The sequence below is a fragment of the Lampris incognitus genome, chromosome 10, assembly GCF_029633865.1.
Source record: "Lampris incognitus isolate fLamInc1 chromosome 10, fLamInc1.hap2, whole genome shotgun sequence".
Lineage (NCBI taxonomy): Eukaryota > Metazoa > Chordata > Actinopteri > Lampriformes > Lampridae > Lampris > Lampris incognitus.
Genome location: NC_079220.1, coordinates 28,731,118 through 28,754,944, shown reverse-complemented (window position 1 = coordinate 28,754,944; position 23,827 = coordinate 28,731,118). Strand labels below are relative to the sequence as shown.

Sequence of the window (23,827 nt, the reverse complement as noted above, 5' to 3'; positions counted from 1 at the left end):
GGGTGCTGCACGGCGGCTGCCCACTGCTCCTAGCTACACAGCCAGGATGGATGAAATGCAGAGAGGAATTTCCCTACGGGGATTAATAAAGTGTATCACAAAAAAAAGAAAAAAAAAGATGCAAGCCATTAAACGCATCCATAAAATAAACCATTGTAGTTACTTAGTTGAGTCTGAGGTTACGGCAGCACTGGGAATATTATGTCAATAAGGTGGTAATGGTCTCATACAGGGTGTAATGGTGGCTTAGTGGTTAGCACGATTGCCTCATAGCAAGCGGGTCCTGGGCATGAATCCAGACAGTCTGCATCGAGTTGTGTGTTCTTTACCTGTGCTGGCGTGGGTTTCTCTGTTTTCACAGTCTAAAGACATGCATGATGGGCCTCTCTAAATTGCCCATCGGTGTGAATGGTGTGTGAGGCACCTGTTGAGGGTTTCCCCCTGCCTTCCAGTCAGTGCATGCTGGGATACACTCCAGTCCTCTGCAACTGTGGAAAGTATTAAGCAAGTATGGAGGAGGAGGGATGGATAGTTTCATGCAATTCAGTCTTGTTTGTTTTTCCGTGGTAACCATTACCTTTAAAAATTAGCTTTTTTGTGCACATTTCCTCTTTTGGTGTCCTTTTGTGTTTCCGTTTCGGGTGTGGGAAGATGGCGGTGCGAATTCACATTTGTGGCGGCCTCACCCAGTACTTTCCATGCAGTGTCTTTGTCCACATCTGCGTCTAAGGTTTGTCTTCGTTCAATAGCTGGGAGAGCTGGCACTGGATTGGCTGGGAGAGCTTGGTCTGCTGCATCCTGTGGGCCCAGGGACCACGGCCCTGCCTGGAGCTGCGCCTGAAGAGGAAGTACTGAGGGCGGTCTGACAGGACGCGGAAGCAGAGCAGGCTAAGCTAACTGCTAGCCTATGCAGACCAGCAGTTCCGATACCACCGAGGGCGGTCTGGCGGTGACCTCGCCTAGCATTGACTGTGGTGTTTTTAGTTTCGGCGTGTGGAGTGCGGGGAGGTGTGTCATGGGTGTCTGGCTGGTAGAGCTGGCATTGGATCAGCTGAGGAAGCCTGGTCTGCTGCATCCAGTGGGCCCAAGGACCACAGCCCTGCTTGGAGCTGTGCCCGAAGAGGAAACACAGAGAGTGGTCTGACAGGATGCGGAAGTAGGGAAGGCTAAGCTAACTGCTAGCTCATGCAGACCGGCAGTTCCGACAGTCATCCTGGCTGGCATTCGTCCCCTTGGACAGTGATTTTTTTTAATTCTTTGTTTAGTTTGGATATATGTTTGTTTGGATATATGTCTTACTCTAGATGTGTGTTCTTGTAGTTCTTGTAGTTTTTGTCTTTGTGTTGTACTGCTATTGGCTGGGGTAAAAGACATTTTGTTTCATTTCATGTACACAAGTACATGGAATGAAATGACAAATAAAGTATTCCTGATTCCTTAGAAAAACTGCTGAACAAAACTATAATTAACACACAAATGCACAAAAAAAAAATCCAGACAGACCAAAACAGATTCGAGGATTAATAGAAGATATGTCCGGTGGGGTAGAAAGCACACGCAAACATGTAGACATGCAAACACGCCAACACACACACGCGACTGTATGCGAGTCATTGTGATGAGAAGCTGCTGCTGTGAGTCACCGAGGCAGCTGTCTGATCCTGTCTTCTCCAGGCAGCTGTGCACCCCAGCTTTCACAACAAGGGATATCACTGGACCGTCTGGCCCTCTGGAAGGGGGCTACGGGCAGAGAGGGGTGAGGGGCAAAGACACCCGACATGCAACATGCAAGAAGTTTGAGGTTTCCATGTTAAAAGCCCTGCGTTGGAATGAAATACAATCCTTGAAGCCTTTAGGGAAGTCGTCTCTGAACATGTGCAATGAAACCCCAATAAGAGCATGCAGGTATTTACTCTAACCAAATACCGTAGTAGCTGATATCACTAATCACCATACAGTCATCCCGAGAGAGGAGCGCCTAGTTCAAGTTTCATTTTGGGAAAACCTCATGGTCTTTGATTACATGTTGTTGGAGACAATGACTCATGATGTTTTGTTTTGGACTTACATTTTGACATCACCTACTCTCTTAGGCTCGATCAGTCTCTTTATACTTCACAAAGGATGCTTTTAGCTGCTAACTACCTGGTGCATTTTGAGGAACCCATACGACTGAGACGCCGACACTTGTGAGAAGCACAACAAGAATTCTGTTTTGTGAAAAATCACACTCCTCTTTTTGCACCCCGAAGCCCAGCCAGCGTCTATACAGTGCCGTGTTTGCAAAGGCCCAACGATGAGTAATGGAAGTCTTAACAGCCAAAGAGACTCCCCTTGTACAGACGGACCCATTCACCAAAAGGTCTCCTGTACACCCGCTTGTTGCCATGGCAATGTCCCGGTACAGTCTCCATACAAGCCACAGGAAGGGAGTTCCTCGCTTTTTCCGTTACGATGATTTATGACTTGGCAATCGGGAATCTGACTGGGAAAGCCCTTTTCCACTGCTCAGCCCCACCACATCCATGACCAAGCTGGTGAAATCCCTGGCTTACGCCCACAGCAGAGGGGTACATTTACTTTTCCAGTTGCAGCTCTGTATGAGCTGGCAGCTGCAGCAGTGGAACAGATTTTATAACAAAATCCTCTCTGCGATGCTACCACACACACTGGCTCTCATTTATTAAGTAACGTTACTGTTAGGCTTACACCAGCATTAAAAACTATGTGTTCAGACTTTCCATTCAGTTGCATCTGTACAAGACGCAATGAATACGGTCCCTGGTGCAGACACAAGCATGGAGTAACTTGCCCCACCACAATTTTCGTTGTTAGAGATGTAATTGAGGATATCATTGATTAAACTGAATTGAACTGAAATTTTAATCATCAATTTCGAGATGATGGACAGTGTTGGCCAAGTCAGAATCTGACTATCAGCAGCATGTCATGCTGAATACAGTATGGACATGTGCGCTGTTCATGTAATGTTTAGTGATCTGCCCTTCCTGTCCGACAGCACCTGGATATGGGAGCGTACGCAGTAATCCTGCTTTGCTTTAACAACGGGCTAATGTTTAACTGCAGAATAAGACTGGGAGGTGTTGAATTGAAAACAAAACAGGCTATATTGTAGGGATTTTACTGTGATTAGTTATCTGCTTGATATATAAATTTTGTTCGTCTTAACGGCCAAAACAGCAAAGTTGAGCAGTGACTGGGACGGATCGGAAGAATGGGATAATTGGCCGGATACAATTGGGGAGAAAGGGGGGGGTCAAAAAATAAATAAAGAAAAAATAAAGAAAAAAAGAATGAACCAGTGCCTGAAGTGGATGAAACAGGCAATGGTATATAATAAAAAACCAGGACTGATATTAGTATATGTACTCCGACTTTCTTTCATGAGCACAGTGTAAGCTACATCCTTCTCCTGGATCGCCACCTTGCCGTGGTGGAGAAGCTTGTGTGTACCAATGATCCCAAGAGCTATGCCATCCAGAGCTTGGCTCCTGGTAGGGTCACCCAAGGCAGATAGGTCAAGGGGGAGGGTCCAGATGAAGCACGATCCAACAAAGACCGCAATGGCACAACTGGCAGAAGATGTTTCCAGGTAACAACAGCAGTGAAGGCGGATGAAGGCAACAGCAGATGGTGGTCCCCAATCGTGTTGGTTCTCCATGCCATTGGACTCTGGCCACCCCCTTCCAAGGACCATGTGGTGGCTGCAGGCGCATCAACCTCGTCATGTAAAAAAGCTGTCACGCGCAGGCATTCTGCCATTATGTGGCTCCAGGATCGGCCCCTACACCCACCTGAGGACTCAGAGGGAGGACGGTCATACTCGTTCCCGAGTGACTGCCGGTGACGATGATGAAACTACATCACATGAGAAATGATGAAAGCCTATCGCAGCACACTCCATGCGCTCAATCCAGGCTTTAAGTTTGCAACTGTAATGTAAAAACATAACTTGTGTAACCTTTCATTCATTACTGGAAGCATCTGCGGGTGGATAGAATCTAATCCTGAAGGTACCCTGAACCCACCCGGTGTCCCAGCTATGTCTCACTGACAGCTTATAACTCACAGATCAGTGCCAGGAACATACTCCGCCACAGCCACGGTGGAAATACAAGCACCCTCACTCAGCAGGCGGACTCAGAGGACAGTTTTCATTGCATAGCTGCCCTCCTGTGAAGGTATTATTTGAGCTGAGTTTTGTCTTCACTGATGAAAATTGCTTAAAAAGTACTCTCATATGTTACAATGGTGAGTGTTATTTGTGTGACAAGTAAATAATTTTACAGATATTCCTCTGAAAATAACTTTTCGGTAGAAAGCTACTGATTATATTGCAAATGCTCCTTATCACTGATATAATACACTGATACCGCGTATTGTTATACGGTATAACTAACAGATAGATTAGATAGTCCTAACTGAGGAAATCACGATCAAAGTGCACAGAAAGCAAGGTACTTCGGCTATGTGCAAACCACACACACATATGGACATTATGTACACCTGGAAACAAACAAGCAAACAAGAAACACACACGCACACACACACACACGCATTCTAGTAAATCAATCAGTGCTGCCGATAGTTAAATTGAGATCCAAGTCAATGAAAGGGGACACTGCAGAATTCCATTCTATTGCTGCTGGGGTATTTATAATCAAAGTACCACAGCATTTTTCCCAATACCAACTCAGGCCATTTGGCACACTTGGTATTTTGGCTGTAGCTTGAAAGACGAAGGGTGTGCCTAAAAAACGCAGGCGTAAACAGTAGAGAGTGTAGCCTCCACGGAGTGGCGGTACGATACGAGAAAACGTTGCTACGGACCATCCGAGAAGCTGTGTGCAAACTTTAACACTCCACGGGTAATCTGATCTGTAGCCCAGCTGGCATATCCTGTCTGCTGGTTAAGGTTGGTTTGGGAGGAGGAGATGAGATGAGGTGAGGGCAGGCAGGCATCACAGGATTCATAAAATATAATGTATTTTAATAAAAGGAGGCCAGAGAGGGACTCTTCTAGACCTGGAGAGTGAACAATTGAAAAACAACACATAGAAGTACAAGCGCATGCACACACACACACACACACACACACACACACACACACACACACACACACACACACAAACACACACACACACGCACACACACACACACACACACACACACACACACACACAGATGGAACTGTCTTGGGTCACTTTATTTACAGCAGTAATAATGAGAATACCTATTTCGTTGCCTACCAACACAGGGAATCGCCGGTTCGAATCCCCGTGTTACCTCCGGCTTGGTCAGGCGTCCCTACAGACACAATTGGCCATGTCTGCGGGTGGGAAGCCGGATGTGGGTATGTGTTCTGGTCGCTGCACTAGCGCCTCCTCTGCGTGACCCTGCCACATGAAACTCCTCACTGTCAGGTGAAAAGAAGTGGCTGGTGACTCCACATGTATCGGAGGAGGCATGTGGTAGTCTGCAGCCCTTCCCGGATGGGCAGAGGGGGTGGAGCAGTGACCGGGCGACGCAGAAGAGTGGGGTAAATGGACGGTTACAATTGGGGAGAAAAAGGGGGAACCCCCCCCCCAAAATAACATAACAAGAGTACATTGATCGATTCGAGAAATGACACAAGTCATGCACTCCCCAAAACTGAACCCATCTCAGCTGAATAATGCAACATGCACCTTGTGTAGATGTGCTAAATTACGCTGCTGTGCAAATCACACATTAGCTGATAGGATTGCAAAGGTTCCAGGGGCACACCCCACTGTGGACATATACGTACTGTGCTCTTAACTTCGCAAGTCGAGGACACACACAAGTGTTTAGTGTTTTCAACGTGTTAAGCGTTTGAGCCCCCCCCCTTCCTTCAACTGTTGGAATAGCAGGGGTCGTCTTTCTGTTGCACAGGCATACATAGAGCCTTATGTCAGGGACAGAGAGAAGGGCTAAAGTATCTCTGTCATTATAGCCAGCATCTTTTACTATCCTTTACTCAGGCACTTAGTACTTAGACTGAGGTACACACGGAGACCTTAATAATACACCAAGGACATGGTGGAAAACCTAAATGAATACTTACATATTCAGTCATGACATGTCTTTATGTCCTCTTTAGGATGTACTTGTTCTTAAAAACATTTGATTTTGATTTTTGATATACTTTATTAATCCACGTGGGGAAATTCTTCTCTGCATTTAACCCATCCCAGCTGTGTAGCTAGGTGCAGTGGGCAGCCGCCATGCAGCGCCGAGGACCAACTCCAGTTTGTCTTGCCATGCCTTGCTCAGGGGCAAGACCATTAACCCTAACATGCATGTCTTTTTGATGGTGCGGGAAACCGGAGTACCCGCAGACCCCCCCGACACGGGGAGAACATGTAAACTCCACACAGAGGACGAACTGGGATGACCCCCAAGGTTGGACCACCCCTGGGGTTTGAACCCAGGACCTTCTTGCTGTGAGGTGACAGTGCTAACCACTGGGCTGCCTGAAGCACAGCTTTTTTTCTTTTCTTTTTAGAACACCATTACCTGTAATTCGTCCAGCTAACATGAAAATAACACCCAATTCATTTGCACTCTTGAAAACAAAAAGCAACTGGAACAAAAAAAAAAGAGAGAAAGAAAAAAGGTGGAGAATAACAAAGGAAGGCCAAAAAGTACAGTTCTGTGTTTGGAGCAGGCTCCCGTTGCTACAACAACAACACACAGCATCCTTCAAACACAGGTCACATCAAAGTCAGGGGGAGTTCTTTTGATCCAGCATGAAGGTTTTGATCTTTTCCAAGTGAGAACACACGAGAGACGAACGTGTAACTCTGCTTTCATCTGTACTCATTTGTTCTGCGGTATCACAGGTGATTTGAGACAGAGGAAAGAGGGAGGCAAGAGAGAGAGAGAGAGAGAGAGAGAGAGAGAGAGAGAGAGAGAGAGAGAGAGAGAGAGAGAGAGAGAGAGAGAGAGAAAGAAAGAATGAACAGTCATGGCAGTGGTACAGGATTGCTGCCAAATGTGCCAATAGAAACACAGAGCTGGCTCCAAGATGTCCCCTGGCTGTTGAAGGAACAAAGGCGTTTAGAAGAGACTCCGCTGTTTGACATCATGCCAAAGGAAAACCCAACAGACAAGGGGAGGAAAGCATTCTCCCTTTACAAACAGAGAGGTTTGCGACAGTCTGCAAAAAAAAGAAAAAAAACTGCAGTAAATGTCTTTGAAATGTAACACACATCCGCAATGCCTCTGACATGTTCAAATAACTGGCACACACACACACACACACACACACACACACACACACACACACACACACACACACACACACACACACACACACACACACACACATCACTCAGCCACTCAGCACTGGAACTCAAAGTTGCCTCTGCATCATAACTGACACACACACACACACACACACACACACACACACACACACACACACACACACACACACACACACACACACACACACAAACACACACACACACACTCTCTCTCTCTCTCTAATGGAAAGATGTCTGGAAGGCTCTCTGCATGTGTGTGCGTGTGTGTGTGTGTGTGTTGCAGTGTAGCAGACACTAACTGGGAGAAAAGACCTACGAGTAGTGTAGTTAGTATTTGCCAGGTGAGCAGTTCTTATATGCATTTGAATTTGAGGTTTTAAATCCCAGTCTTTTCCAGAAGGGACTTCAAATTAGTGCAACAGCAGACTGAACATCGTTTTCCAAGTGGAGATCAAGTCATTGCTTTCCAAGTCACAAGTAAGTTAGGTCTTGGCACTTAAGTCCCAAGTCCAACCTGGCAAGTCCCAGACCTAAACTTCAAGTGTCAAGGTCTAAACCAGTCATTATGTGCTCTTCATCAAATTTAATGCCGTTTCCAAATTTTAAACTACACTAAATTTACACAAATCATTAATGTTTTGTAAAATTTGTATTATTATGGATTGATTAAAAGTGAATCTGTAATTATGCAAATGAAGAGTTGACTGGCTGCACACTCGTTAAAAGCATTGAGAAGGTACCAAGTCTTTCAAGTCAAAAGGCTCAAATCCAAGTGGAGTCATGAGTCATTTATGTTGGTCAAAATCGAGTTTCAAGTGTTTTTTTTCTTCTTCAGTTTTGTCAAGTCAAGTCTAAAGTCACCAAATTTGTGACTTGAGTCTGACTCGAATCCAAATCATTTGACTCGAGTCCACACGTTGTTTTAAAACACACAAGCAACTGGTAAAGCCAGGAAGCAGAAGGATCAGGGCCTTAGTGCTCCTACAAAACTCCCGTGACTCTTAAACGGCCATGTATCAAGTCTGGATCAGAGGTCAGAGTAAATTGGGAGTGGGAGCGATAACGGGGAGAAACTGAGAAGGAGGGAGGACAACAAGGGGGCATGGCTAGCAGCAAAGGGATGCCAATGGGATGAATCACAGTTCTAACTTGGTGTGGCTGTACTTCAGTCCCCTCCTGCCTGCTGCAAGAGAGTTGCCCAAGTTACCCGCTCAGTAAAAGGTCACACATCTGACATGTGCCCAAAAACAAAAAGTATCAATACGATTGGTGTGCCTGTTAAACCTGGGCTTGGATCAGTTGGACCGGAGTAAGTGGGTCAAATTATCCTTTCATTTGAGGAAAGGTGAAGCCGGGCTGTTGCACTGGCAGAGGCAGTCACTTTTGACTGGAGCTGTTGCCTGCTGCTTGCTACCTCAGAGAGGGATGTGAAACTACGGCTGATCACTCCGATAGAGAGCCTTCATGTCTGTCACTGTCCTTGAGTACCTGCCAAAGCAGACCCCAGGTCCAGACAGACACCATGGTGGGTGTAAATCATCCATGTGAATGAATTTCTCTTGTTGAAGAAATAACCTGTGTTACAGAAGTTCTGCAAAACCCAGGGAGACCTGCAGAGTGTAATGTGTTAAGACACACATGAAGCCTTTGTATAATATGTCGAGAGGATATCACAGCTAATTGGGGGAAATTGAATCAGGGGAGAAACACATGAGAAGATTGTGTGTGTGTGTGTGTGAGAGAGAGAGAGAGAGAGAGAGAGAGAGAGAGAGAGAGAGAGAGAGAGAGAGAGAGAGAGAGAGAGAGAGAGAGAGAGAGAGAGAGAGAGAGAGAGAGAGAGAGAGAGAGAGAGAGAGAGAGCAGGAGGAGAGAAAGGGTTGCCCCCATGGGTCGCTGGCTATCTGAGGGGTGAAGACTCGCCGGCTTTGCAGCCTCAAGACCTTCAGCAGCTGCAAGAAGACTCACAGTGGAGGCATTATTTGTAAAAGACCCCCATGTCTTTGTTCCTGAGACAAACCACCTAACGAGGGAGGTTTTAATCAACTCATCGTTGCGGATACGGCTTCCAAAAAAAAAATCAATCTTAATGACAGAAACGAAAATCTTTAAATGGTGTTCATTAGCTTGAAACACACCAACACTTTGCTTTTCAGGGAAAAAAAAGATGCGTACAAAGTTAATTAATGAAGAGGCTTGAGACTGGGGGGAATAGTGTGATCCTCCCACGCGCTACGTCCCCCTGGCGAAACTCCTCACTGTCAGGTGAAAAGAAGCGGCTGCGGACTCCACGTGTACCGGAGGAGGCATGTGGTTGTGTGCAGCCCTCCCCGGATCGGCAGAGGGGGTACAGCAGTGACCGGGACGGCTCGGCTGAGTGGGGTAATTGGCCGGATACAATCGGGGGGGAAAAAGGAGGAGGAAAATAAATAAATAAATAACACGGCTCTAAATAGAAACAGCAAAATGGCACAATAACACAAACACCTGGAAACACATTCAGTAAAATACATGATTACTGGAATGCACCAGCATAGCAGCTAGCCACCACCATAATGCACCGGCATAGCAGCTAGTTACCACCAAAATGCACCGGCATAGCAGCTAGCTACCCCACAATGCACCGGCATAGCAGCTAGCCACCACCATAATGCACCAGCATAGCAGCTAGCCACGACCACAATGCACCAGCATTGCAGCTAGCCACCACCACAATGCACCGCATAGCAGCTAGCCACCACCACAATGCACCAGCATTGCAGCTAGCCACCACCACAATGCAGCAGCATAGCAGCTAGCTACCACCACAAAGCTAAAACATGGTTTCTGCAATGTGTGGCCCAAGAAGACATGAAAGATGAATGAAAGCATTCTTTCATGCAGAGTGCAAGGAGCAGGGGTTAAAATCACCCAACTTATGAATAACATGAGATACTAACTAAACAATATACATGGTATGATATAAACTATAACTTCCTATTTAAACTATGGGAATATTTACTTAGCATTTCCACAGGAGGTGAATATGATTGAATCCTTTCTTTCGAAATATTGGGCTGATGGAGCACGGCAGCTCCTTATTATTTATGTCTCTATCTTGCCACTCCACACCCTGCTGTTGCTTGGGGGATTATGCATACTGCCATCGAACCATGTTTAATTATAAAGCATCACTGTCAAAAGCTTCCCCTGAGCCCAGGAAACGAAATGATGTTACTATTCTCAGAGTGCACAGGCACAGGGACATTGTGGAAAAACAACACTTGCAGCTTTTACAAAAAGGCATGCATAAAAGGAGGTGTACAATGCAATTATGCACATGCACGCACACACGCACACACACGGCAACATCTATACTATATCTTACACATTAACATGACCTTATTCAGATACTGCCTTTAAAGCTCACTATTTAACGCAAACACCCACATCAATGTGCTAACACATTTAAAGTGGAAAGAAGTGAAACCGGTCTTAAAGCCAGTGTTGATTTGCTACGCTGCCAATCTGTGACAAACTTCTCTCCGTCTGTTATTTGAACTCGACACCCAACAGCCATTCTCTGGCAATAAATAGTGCTCGGAGCCCGGCACAACGAAGATAACATGGAAGTCGAAGTGGGTCCGGCTGTTTGACATGACAGGGCCGCCTTGAGGTAGAGACCCCAGCGTCACGGCCGAGATCCTACCAGCCACAGGAGATGACGCTCCCTATGAACAGCACCTCCACCCGTGATGGAGCAGAAACATCTCAACTGCAGACCTTCACACAAATGGGTGTGAGGAGCACCCTAACAAACGATGTTAAAACAGTCTCACACACTGGCTGAAGCCAAAGGACCTTTTGTTGTTCAAGACAGGGGCGGGGATCTTCAGTCACCCCACAACTACGATTCAGAGGCTCATGGTTCGATTCCTGAGGCATCTCATTGTCGGATTTCTATACATGGTTGATTTCCCCCCCATAAATACAAAAATTAAAACCCTTTTCTTTATACATTGTTTGTAACAAATACATCACTTAAGCTGCCCCTTTTGAAATACATAAAATATTCCTTTTCAAAGTCCTCCAGATAAGACTGAACATAGTGCTGAAAAACAGTAAATAAGTAATAATAATAACTTTATTTATATAGCACTTTTCAAAACAAATTTACAAAGTGCTTTACAAAAAACAACAGCAAAAAAAAAAAACTTAACAAAAAAAAACCACAAAACAAAAAAGAGGTAGAAAACAACGATAACATCAATTTGAAAACAGTTTGAAATTTAAACATCGGAAGGAAATATAAACGTTAGAGGAGCTCTTTTGTAGTGCAACACATTTTGTCATACATTAAAATAAAACAAAACGGATTTATATATAAAAAAAAATAATAACATTTCTGTAGCAGTATTATGTATTGCACATTACTTATACTTTCAGCCGAACATGTGTTAACAGCTCCACTCCCTCAGACTCTCACTCTCACTCACACACACACACTACCCCTCCTGTGTATCAGTGTTACGGTGCACTCTTGGGGTTCTGCTCTGTGGAGAAAACACGGGCCCTCGAGGCTTCCATTCATTAATAGTGTGTGTGCAACCCAGTGGCTAAATATTAACATTGCACTACAACAGAAGTACACGTGGGGGAAACCTACAGTACTGACTCACCATGGGGAGGAACCAAAATTTCTAGATACTTATTATTATGAATTGAACCCCTAGGCCTAGGGCCAATCTATTCTCCACAGATCAAAAACCCCAAGTGTGCACCGACCATGTATCGGGTCTGGATCAGAGGTCAGAGTAACTCAGGAATGGGAGCGATTAGGGGGGGAAACTGAGAAGAGAAACGACAGCTTTCTTTTCAAAGTCTTCCTGATAAGATCGAACACCATAGCTCAAAAACAATTAACCAAAAGAACCCGTTTTTGTACTAGTACATATCAAAAAGTTTTGTCAAACATCAAAATAAAACTGCTCTCATATGAAAAAACAACAAGCCTGAAGCAGCTCTAATAGCAGAACATGAGCATGTAGATAATGCAGAAAAATGCCATAATCGAAATTGTGACAATCGGGCGACTGGGTAGCTTAGCGGTCTATTCAGTTGCCTACCAACACGGGGATTGCTGGATCAAATCCCCGTGTTACCTCCAGCTTGGTCGGGCGTCCCTACGGACACAATTGGCCGTGTCTGCAGGTGGAATGCCGGAGGTGGGTATGTGTCCTGGTCGCTGCTTTAGTGCCTCTTCTGGTCGGTCGGGGTGCCTGTTTGGGGGTAGGGGGAACTGGGGGGAATAGCATGATCCTCCCACATGCTACGTCCCCCTGGCGAAACTTCTCACTGCCAGGTGAAAGGAAGTGGCTGGCGACTCCACGTATCGGAGGGGGCATGCGGTAGTCTGAACCCCTCCCCGGATCAGCAGAGGGGGTGAAGCAGTGACCGGGATGGCTTGGAAGAATGGGGTAATTTGCCAGGTACAATTGGGGAGAAAAAAAATTGTGACAATGCGTGGCAGTGCAACATGACAAATTTCTGCGGATCAATGTTGGAATTTCCAAATTCTTGTGTAAGAACACAAGCGGGTTACATGTTTAGGAGTCAATGTGCTTTGCTGTGCAGTGACTACATCTCCTGCGGTGGAGAAAACTCATTTTGCGGAAACACTGGTGCCTGGGATGCAGAGATATTTCTTGGACAGGAGGAAACATCACTTCATGGACACGCCACCAGTGTAGAAGGTCTTCAGAGAGAGGAGAAACTTTAAGGTACTTGTCCATTTCCTCCTCGGCTCTTGTGTCTTGGGCTGAACTGTATTTTCAGTGAAGGTCTGCCCCAGCAGATTTGTAAGCAAAGGTGAAGCCTTTTTTTTTGGGAGCATAAGGACATTGGTCTTGCTTCTCTGTAATTTTTAGCACTGGTGCATCTTCTCCCCGCATTCTGTCTTCCCGATTCATCAGCCTCTTCTACTCTCATGATCTGCTGTAGGTAAACACCCTCAATCCAATCCACATTTGAAAATGTCAGTTTACCAGACAAAAATGTACTTCTTGCCATCAATATCAAAAGTCTTGTGTAACTTCATTATTCTCTAAAACTACCATTACTGTTATGCTTTTTCTATCATGCTACTTAATCTTATTTATTAATTTATTCTATTTGAATCTTTTTTTCTCTTCTTTTGTACTGTACTGTTAATCACTCTCAGCTGCATGTAGTGTAATGTAGTGTATGCATATCATTAGTGACATTTTACATTTTTTGAGTGGCATTTTACATTTTCAAATAAATTTCAACATGGTAGAATTACCTCATGTGACACAGCCTCAGTAGTAATTCTTCTGAAGGGCCCCTGTCTCTCCTCCTCTGTGAGGAAAGGCAGTCCCTTGAAACAGGGGTCAAGAGCAGAAGCTGTATGAAGAATATTTTTCTTTTCCTCACTGGTGTACCTCTTGCTAAGGTCCTTTCTGATGGCCTGCTTAAGCTCCTGGATAATTTGTGACTCTCCAATGCCACTGCCTGTCATGTTCTGGATGAGTTGAGCATTCAGAGGAGCAATCAGACACACTATGGGGTTTCTCTCCTCTGAAATCAGAGCGGTGGCAACTTTCATTGGCTTTAAGGCCTTAACAGCATCCTCTGCATTTGATACATCTGTTGCGCTCAGAGTGCAGAGGTCAGACTCTTTCTTCTCACCTCTGGAGACAACAAGGTGGCACAGATAGCAGGTTCTTGCTCTAAGAACCTGTCTACTACCTCATACGTGCTGTTCCACCAGGTGCTGACATCTGTTTTCAGCTTATGACACTTGAGACTAAGTGTTCTGCTTCTCCTCAAGGTGTTGCTTCGCTCTGATGCTATGGTGGAAAAATGTGGTAATCCGTCTGATCCTTCCCAGTTGCCTTGACACACTGGACAGCTTGAACGCACGCTGAGAGGCCAAGTTCAGTGTGTGGGCAAAGCATATGACATGGGGGAATTTACCCATTTCAGCAGCAACCACCATGTTGAAGGCATTGTCTGTCACCAACACTAAATCTTTAGTCACGAGCTCCCATTCTTCAGCCACATCTTACAACAACTCTGCTAAATGGGCACCCATGTGGCTCTGATACACAGCTCTTGTTTTGAGCACATGTGGCTGTAGCTGTCATTTGTCCCTAATATGATATGCAGTCACAGTTACATATGATTTTTGCACAATGGATGTCCACAAATAGCAGGTTATTGCCACTTGAATTGTCTTTCTGAATTGGTGTTGCTGTATAGCACTGGCATGGCTGTGTCTTAGCCTTAGAGATAGGGTGAGGAGCTCAGACATCTGGAGGGAGGTCGGAGTACAGCCGCTGTTCCTTCGTGTCAAAATGAGCCAGTTGAGATGGTTCGGGCATCTGATTAGGATGCCTTGTGGGTGCCTTCCTTTGGAGGTTTTCGAGGCACTTCCAACTGGACAGGGACCCCTGGGTAGACTCAGAACTCGCTGGAGGGACTACATGTTCAATCTGGCCTAGGGATGCCTTGGGATCCCCCAGGAGGAGCTGGAGGGTGTTACTGGGGGAGAGGGACATCTGGCGTGCCCTACTTAACTTGCTGCCACCGCGACCCGACGCTGGAGAAGCAGTTAATTATGAGATGAGATGAAATAAGATGAGATGGCTGTGTCTGTGGAGAATTGCCAGGACAGGACATTGTACCTTGGTTCGAGGCAGGAGAAAACGAAAGCTTTCATTTTCCACGACGGAGTAAGGGCACAAATCTTTAGCATTAAAACTTGTAACAGACTTTATCTTTTTGGCTCTGTCAGAGTTAGGTGCCAGCTTTGATATGAGTGTTCAAGAGTTTTCTGGTAGGAGTCAGACACAGCAGTTTTCTTCTCTGCTAAGTTTAGCTCGGGGTGGATACAGGCAATATAATTTCTCAAATTGGTGGTGTTGCCTACATACTTGTGATCTTGGAGTAACATGTCTTGCAAACTGAATAAGTCTTGTCTAGCTCTTTTTTACCATCGATTTCATGAAATCCACAGTATGCCCAGACATCAGCTTTTAAAAAAGCCAGAGGGGATTTATTTCTTTTCTCGCTTACAGCTGCTCTGCCATTTTCACTCGGTCTTTAATGGTTGGTGCTAGATTGGATGGGCCAGAGGGTCGTTCTCACTGTTGATTGGTTGTTTTGCAGGTAACTGATGATGCTCTGGGCATTCAGTTAAGGTGAGTGATTAAGGTTAGGGTTTCTCACCCGCATGTGCATGTGCATGTGCATGCACATGTGCAGATGTGGGTATGTGTCCTGGTCGCTGCACTAGCGCCTCCTTTGGTCGGTCGTGTGCCTGTTCAGGGGGGAGGGGGAACTGGGGAATAGCGTGATCCTCCCATGCGATATGTCCCCCTGGTGAATCTCCTCACTGTCAGGTGAAAAGAAGCAGCTGGCAACTCCACATGTGTCGGAGGAGACATGTGGTAGTCTGCAGCCCTCCTCAGATTGGCAGAGGGGGTGGAGCAGCAACTGGGGCGGCTCGGAAGAGTGGGGCAATTGGCCGGATACAATGGGGGAGAAAAAGGGAGAAAAGAAGCCAAAAAAAAAGGTGAGTGGGTAAGGTTAGAGTTAGGGTGAGCCAATTGGAGGCATGTGAACACTTTCATCACACGGAGCAGAGCATCCCTCCCGACCCTCCAGCCCATCCAGTCTAGCACCAACCATCTTGAATGTAAACATGGTGTATGCATTCTATGTAGCAGTAACTCCAAATTACAGAGGCGGGGCAGCCCATTGAAAATTATATTACTAATCGATTGAAGACTTCTCTGCATCGATACAGAATTGTTCAACAAAGCATTGCGATGCACCGTAGAATCGATTATTTCCCCCACCTCCGGTTCGAGCATGATTAAAGTTAGATTCTCAAAATAAACCACCGAAGACTTAAGAAGCACAAAAATAGGTGTTGCGTGAGACATTTCGCTCACCTGGAAACTCTACATACATAAACTCCCTCTAACACTCCGGGATGCATATGCACACACACACATACACACACAAATATTACTGATTCACACACAGCGTTGCTGGTTGCGTGCAAGTTTCACAAACAGCAGGAGGCACCTGCTTTGCTGGAGTAATTTATTGGGGCCTCCAGTGTCTGATTGGATTTCTGCTACATGCCAATAGTGTAACCTGCTGCCACAGTGGACATTCCGGGAAGGGGATCTGAATTTAAGGCCCCCCTTGCCAACACAGACTCCATACTAAGCACTGTCCCAGACAGGGCCGCAAGTCTGTAAGTGTGATCCCCCCAGAGCAACTTGGTAAAAAATACAAGTTTTTTTGGCACGGCGTCTTGTAAAAACATATTTGTTGAGTACCCACTGCAGCTTTATCTGCCCTGATTTGCTCTTGCAGTCAAAAGTACATCAAACATTACCAACAAGTCAACCAGTTGTAAAATGTTGCCTTCTCAACAGAGTATGGGAATTATTGTCATAAGCAAATATAACTGCCATGCATTACATTGTTGTATAGGCATATCTTATTTGAATGTTGAATGAATCCCCTTTATAACAGTTAGCAAAGAATACAAGTGGTTCAGGCAAGCGTGTGAGGAGATGAAGTTATCATTGACATAATGTTGTCTCATGTGAAGACAGGGTTTGCATGCAGTGGGATATGAAAGCTGTTGCCACACAGCACAGAGTGAAGTAGAGCACGTGGCAAGATGCAAGCTATTAGCCAGACATTACAGCACGCCGTGCTAAAAAAAGACTTGCTCGCCAAGTCTCAAATACACCGTGGTGGTTAGACTGCTTAATGGGCCACTCACACACTAACTCATATTTACTTCTTTTTGCAAAGGGCAAATTATGTTTTCTTTGGCCATGTTCCACAGAGGCCACATAGGTTCACGACTTGATGCAGTGTATCTTCGTATAGGCACGGTCGTAATAAGCTGTAATGTAAGCTGGATTTGCAGGTTCGTGTTGGGAAAAATACTTCAAAATAGACACGGATAAGGAATTTTACAACTTGAAACTGGAAACTTTTTTTTTAATTTTAGGGCTTAATCAATGTCCATTTGACCACCGAGATGAAATTTTACAATATAATCATGCAGCAGACATTGCTGTGTTTGTGGAGAGAAAAGAGGACGTGTGCAGAGTATTGGTAAAAAAATAAAATAAAAGACTACATATTTACCACTGAATAATTAACTGTATAATCAACAACAAAAATTAAAAGCAGGAAATATTGAGTACACACTTGCAAGGAGTCTGGTGAGCAGTACACTGGGCCAAAGGTAGCCGGTTTCACACTTACAACACTAGAAAGTAGGGCTGTGAGATATGGGCTTTACCTATGAATAACACTGCTTGGAAGGAAATTCATGAAATTTTGGTGTTAGATAAAAGATAAAAGTTAAAAAAAAAATCTCACATATAGTCCTAATCTTGGACTTTGGAATTAAAGTTGAGTTGCATTTGACTTAAAAAACGTATGTGGGAGTGCTCCCGAGCTCTGTTGACTGTGTGAGGAGCTGCCAGGAGAGGGTCTAGATGGCGTCTGCATGGAGACAGGGGCGAGCCCGTGCCTTCCTACACAGGAAGAATGTGTTCAACTTGTACTTTGTTGTGCAGTCACAAGAACGCTGTTGTTGAAACAGACCCAGTATTGGCTAACCAAGAGCAAAAACAACCTAACAATCATGTCATTTTCATCTCGACAACATTTTAATGCGAAATAGAAATCAAGGCCTTTGCAGAATACCACACCAATGCAAAAACCAAAGGAATAAAACTTGTTAAATTACACAAGCAGGGTATAGTGTGGCGAAGGTAGGTTTATCCCTTGTAGCTGCTTGGCTATTCCTCTCTGAACTTTGATGAGTTTGATTACACCGGGTGAACCTTTTCAACTGCGGTTAAAAAACAAAAAAGCTCTTAACCTCGTAAGAATTACTTCTACTCTTAGCTTTAAGTAGGGGCAATTAGCGTGTTACCACTTAAAGCAAAGAATTAATTTCATTCTTAAATTGGTGCTTTGCAGGATTTTTAAAGAATAATCAGGAACATTTATTTGTCGTTTCGTTCCATGCACCTGCACACATGAAATGAAATGAAATATCGTTTCCTCCAGCCCGCAGCAGTGCAACACAAAGACAAAAACACATATCCAAACTACAAGAACACACATATCCAAGCTACAAAAAAACTACAAAAACACATATGTCCAACATATAAAATAAATAGATAAATAAATAAAATAATTACAATTTGGTGAAAAACTGAAATATACGGCTTCGTTTTAATGAAAGCTATCAGTCCTGTCTGAAATCTCAACATTTCTGTGCACATATGAGAGAGTACGTGCATCTCCTTCCTGTAAGACATCTGCCAGCATCGCACCCCTGCTAGTCGGACTCTGTCGAAGGCCTGCAAGCCCGGACGCTCATGTGTCCAAGTACTTTTGTCCAAAGACAACGGGCATAACACACCCCCCAAAACACATATAAATGTATCACCATTCCCACGGATCAGAGAGATAGTCGGATCTCAACCTACCCGACCCCCCCCCAAAAAAAAAAAATTCTGAGCATAGAAAAGGAGAAGAGAGGTGCGGCACACAGCAGATCGAGGCGGTGATGCTATTCTTCAAGTTCTGAGAACTTTGATAAATACGGCCCGTGAATACAACTCTATCAGCCATCCTATATTTACACCAATATATTTTGAGTTTTACAACCAGATAGGACATGATATGCCAATGGGGTGGGGTCCAAATCGGCACCAAAAAAAAAAAAGAAGAAGAAAAAAACCCCCAGCACATCTTCATCTTACATAGTTAAAAAGCCTGCCAAATATCTTTCCCTTGAACACGCAGAGGTGGGGCGATGGTCCTTTCTCATATATACTAGTGTGCCAGTGTTTATAAGCCTCGTCTATTTGTTTGCCCCAACTGGCCCCTCTTCTTTATATAGTCTTAATTTGGTTGCAGTGCAATACTGAAGGGTTAGGTATGGTCACCTTCACCTTCATTCCTCCTTCCTTACATTATATGATGCTGATGGAAATCACGAGGGGTGTGATGGGGTCAGACCACCTTAGGCAAAGTGCAAATACTGTACATAACCGCAGCTTCAAAATATTTAGATGTAGCACTTCTTTTACCTCATTAGCATCATATACAATGTATATATTAAAAAAAATCAAATTAATAGATAAGTCCGAAATGTTCAAGAAAAAATAAATTGTTACGTATCACAGAAACTCACAGCTTTGAGCTATTGACTGGCATATCAAAGTATACTAAACTGAGAACCACTCCCTTTAGCTTAGGTCTCCCTTTTTTTTTTTTGCTCTAAGAAGTACTAAACCATTCATGGTCACTTTAGGCCATGATGTGTCAAAAGCCTTCTTGAACGTTACGACAGATACGATTTCGGCGCATTTTGCACTTCATCCCAACTTTCCACTGGAACTTGGGAAATGCACCACACCCTTTAATGAGACAAACATATTCTGTCAGAATGACTCTAGCATGTCCATGTTAATGACCCGTGCATGAAATATTATTGAACTGTGCAACTTTCACACTTCGATGACACTCAGACCAAGATTATGACCTGCTGCTGATAACTCCGCAACGCTACTTAATAAGCAAATGTGTACAGATCCTGCACCCCTCAACACACCCCAACTCACCTGGTAGATGAGAACTTTGAAGTTGCGTCTCTTGAGCAGCTCGTTCTCGTTGCTCTCCAGCTTCTTGATCTGGCCCGCCTGCTTCTCCAGGTTGCCTCGCACTGTCTTCACGTTGACACTGACCTTGCGTACCTTTTCCAGCATTTTGTTGACCGTATTGGCGGTGCTTGTGTGACTCTTGGACAGCTTCGCCAGCTCCCCCTGTATGCCCGACACGGACTTCTCCATGGACTCTTGCCGAGCCTCCAGCCCGTTCTGGGTGTGCTGGATCTGGTCCACCACACCGATGATCTTATCTAGCAGGGAGAGAACCATGACGCCGTTCACCTGCGCCTCACTCTTGTCTCTGGGGCCGGCGGCCAGCACCAGGTCCACCTCCTCGTCAGAGTCGTCATCGTCATCTACGGCCGGCTCTGTGGCGGCACCCACCAGGGCCACTTCGTCATCATCGTAGGGAACCTCTGCTAAGACCCCCCCCTCCAGCTTCACACCTGAATCCGCCATGTCTGTCTACACCAAACACACCGCTCACAACGCTCACTTAGGATAAGAATACACTGCTGGAAAACAACCTGCAGAAGCCACCCTGCCCAAAAATCAGATCTGAAGGCTTTCCCCTTTCAGACAACCGTATCCTCTACTTACTTGCTTCTTTCTAGTCTACTTCAACCTTTCGTTCCCCCGCTGGCCCTAATATGCGACTCTCTCGGTCTTTCTCTTTCTCTCTCTGTGTCTGCTCTGGGATGCCAGCCAGCCAAAGGGAGCAGAGCCTGTCACTGCTGAGGCATGTGTGCCCTGACTCAAATGCCTCTGCTCCCTATGAAACCAGCCAGCCAAACTTTTTCTTCCCAACACCCGCCCCCGTGCTGCCCAGGCTCCACCCTCTTCCCTCCCCAGGCAGAGGGCAGAAAACCCCCAAGTCTCAGACTCCACCTCTGGTAGTGGCATGACACACTCCTCCCTATGGGAAGCAGAAAGGGTCAATGGAGTGGAGATTCAGTAACCATGAGCTACATCAGAACATGCTGGCACAGTTTGGCAAATTAAAAGCCATTGTAAAGCACCCCTTTCAGCTTCCAGAAATGATTACAGATATAAAATGTAGATGTCCTGTGGATGTTGACTCCATGTCATAATGTCTGTTCTTAATATGCAGTGGCAAAGAAAAAAGAAAGAGATGGAGATGAAGACAAATGAGGGCTAAAAACAATTATACTTACTGATGTAGTCTGCAAAGCTAAGGCATACAAACTATGAAGCTGTACAGACTTGTGCTACAGTCATCCAGCTTAGTGTGCTCAGTTATTTTTCATTTTATTTTTCATTTCGGCGGCATGGCTCAGGGGGTAGAGCGGGTTGTCTAGTAATCGAAAGGTCGCTGGTTCGATCCGCGGCTCCTGCAGAGAGCGTGTCGAAGTGTCCTTGAGCAAGATACTGAGCCCTTAACTGCTCCTGATGAGCAGGTTGGCACCTTGCATGGCAGCCTCCTCCATGAGTGTATGAATGTGTGTGAATGGGTGAATGTGAGGCATACACTGTAAAGCACTGTGAGTGGTCAGTCAACTAGAAAAGCGCTATACAAATGCAGTCCATTTACCATTTTACCATTTATACAGCAAGTGTCTAGTTCATGGGTGGGCCCGAGCTGGCCTGAGCCCACCCCCTTAACAGCCAGGCCCACCCAATGAAAGATCTTGTTTTTTTGGTGGGAATTTTATACAGTAAAATAGCGAAGAAGCTTTACTAGTCATCCAAATTCCTCTGTTCTAATGCGAGGACAGTTTCGTTCCAATTCACCCTGCCATGCCTATAGTAGGTGAACGTTGCACCTGTTTGCTGGCCGTCACGCTGCTCCTTATTGTGCAGTAGTATAATATAGCATATTGTCTGTTTTTTGATGTTTGTGAGGCTGATGCTGTGTTTTGTTACCCACTGTGTGACGTTGGTTATTTTCATCTGACTCTTTTCAAATAATAAAAGTCCTTGGTCAGTAAGTTTACGTGTGATTGGCTTTAGCGTGTGGGCCCACCTACACACACACACACACACACACACACACACACACACACACACACAAAATTGATCGTATCTTAATTTCAACAGTCTCCTGGTTTTCCAGCAGATGGTGCTGTTTTCCCTTTGTCTTGAGTGCTTTTTAGGGTTCATTAGCTTTTTATTTTTTGACACAATTCGCTGTCAATTAGTTTAGGCAAGTTTATGTAATTTCTAGTTAGTTTCGACTTAATTATGATCTCATGTTTTTATACCAGCTTAATTTCTTTTATATATATAGATGTATAAATGCATGTATATATGTATATTTATATGTATATGTATATATATATGTGTGTGTGTGTGTGTGTGTTTTAATGCTATGCATTAAAACTTTTTCGCTGTGTCTGTGTTGATGTATATACATACATACACACACACACACACACACACACACACACACACACACATATATATATACACTACCGTTCAAAAGTTTGGGATCACCCAAACAATTTTGTGTTTTCCATGAAAAGTCACACTTATTCACCACCATATGTTGTGAAATGAATAGAAAATAGAGTCAAGACATTGACAAGGTTAGAAATAATGATTTGTATTTGAAATAAGATTTTTTTTTTACATCAAACTTTGCTTTCGTCAAAGAATCCTCCATTTGCAGCAATTACAGCATTGCAGACCTTTGGCATTCTAGCTGTTAATTTGTTGAGGTAATCTGGAGAAATCGCACCCCACGCTTCCAGAAGCAGCTTCCACAAGTTGGATTGGTTGGATGGGCACTTCTTGCGTACCATACGGTCAAGCTGCTCCCACAACAGCTCAATGGGGTTCAGATCTGGTGACTGCGCTGGCCACTCCATTACCGATAGAATACCAGCTGCCTGCTTCTGCTCTAAATAGTTCTTGCACAATTTGGAGGTGTGTTTAGGGTCATTGTCCTGTTGTAGGATGAAATTGGCTCCAATCAAGCGCTGTCCACTGGGTATGGCATGGCGTTGCAAAATGGAGTGATAGCCTTCCTTATTCAGAATCCCTTTTACCCTGTACAAATCTCCCACCTTACCAGCACCAAAGCAACCCCAGACCATCACATTACCTCCACCATGCTTAACAGATGGCGTCAGGCATTCTTCCAGCATCTTTTCATTTGTTCTGCGTCTCACAAACGTTCTTCTTTGTGACCCAAACACCTCAAACTTGGATTCATCCGTCCACAACACTTTTTTCCAGTCTTCCTCTGTCCAATGTCTGTGTTCTTTTGCCCATCTTAATCTTTTTCTTTTATTGGTCAGTCTCAGATATGGCTTTTTCTTTGCCACTCTGCCCTGAAGCCCAGAATCCCGCAGCCGCCTCTTCACTGTAGATGTTGACACTGGTGTTTTGCGGGTACTATTTAATGAAGATGCCAGTTGGGGACCTGTGAGGCGTCTGTTTCTCAAACTAGAGACTCTAATGTACTTATCTTCTTGCTCAGTTGTGCAACGCGGCCTCCCACCTCTTTTTCTACTCTGGTTAGAGCCTGTTTGTGCTGTCCTCTGAAGGGAGTAGTACACACCGGTGTAGGAAATCTTCAATTTCTTAGCAATTTCTCGCATGGAATAGCCTTCATTTCTAAGAACAAGAATAGACTGTCGAGTTTCAGATGAAAGTTCTCTTTTTCTGGCCATTTTGAGCGTTTAATTGACCCCACAAATGTGATGCTCCAGAAACTCAATCTGCTCAAAGGAAGGTCAGTTTTGTAGCTTCTGTAACGAGCTAAACTGTTTTCAGATGTGTGAACATGATTGCACAAGGGTTTTCTAATCATCAATTAGCCTTCTGAGC

The 23,827-nt window shown here is 44.8% G+C and overlaps 1 protein-coding gene across 1 annotated transcript in view; it reads right to left on the bottom strand.

Annotated features, from left to right (window-relative positions):
• cavin1a (caveolae associated protein 1a) overlaps positions 1-20,819 on the bottom strand; it is a 33,338-nt gene extending 12,519 nt beyond the window's left edge. Inside the window, exon 1 of the mRNA XM_056287968.1 lies at positions 19,991-20,819. Within this exon, the coding sequence (XP_056143943.1) occupies positions 19,991-20,494 (504 nt within the window). The 5' untranslated portion in view covers positions 20,495-20,819. The remainder of the gene's footprint in view (positions 1-19,990) is intronic.
• Positions 20,820-23,827: the final 3,008 nt, after the last annotated feature.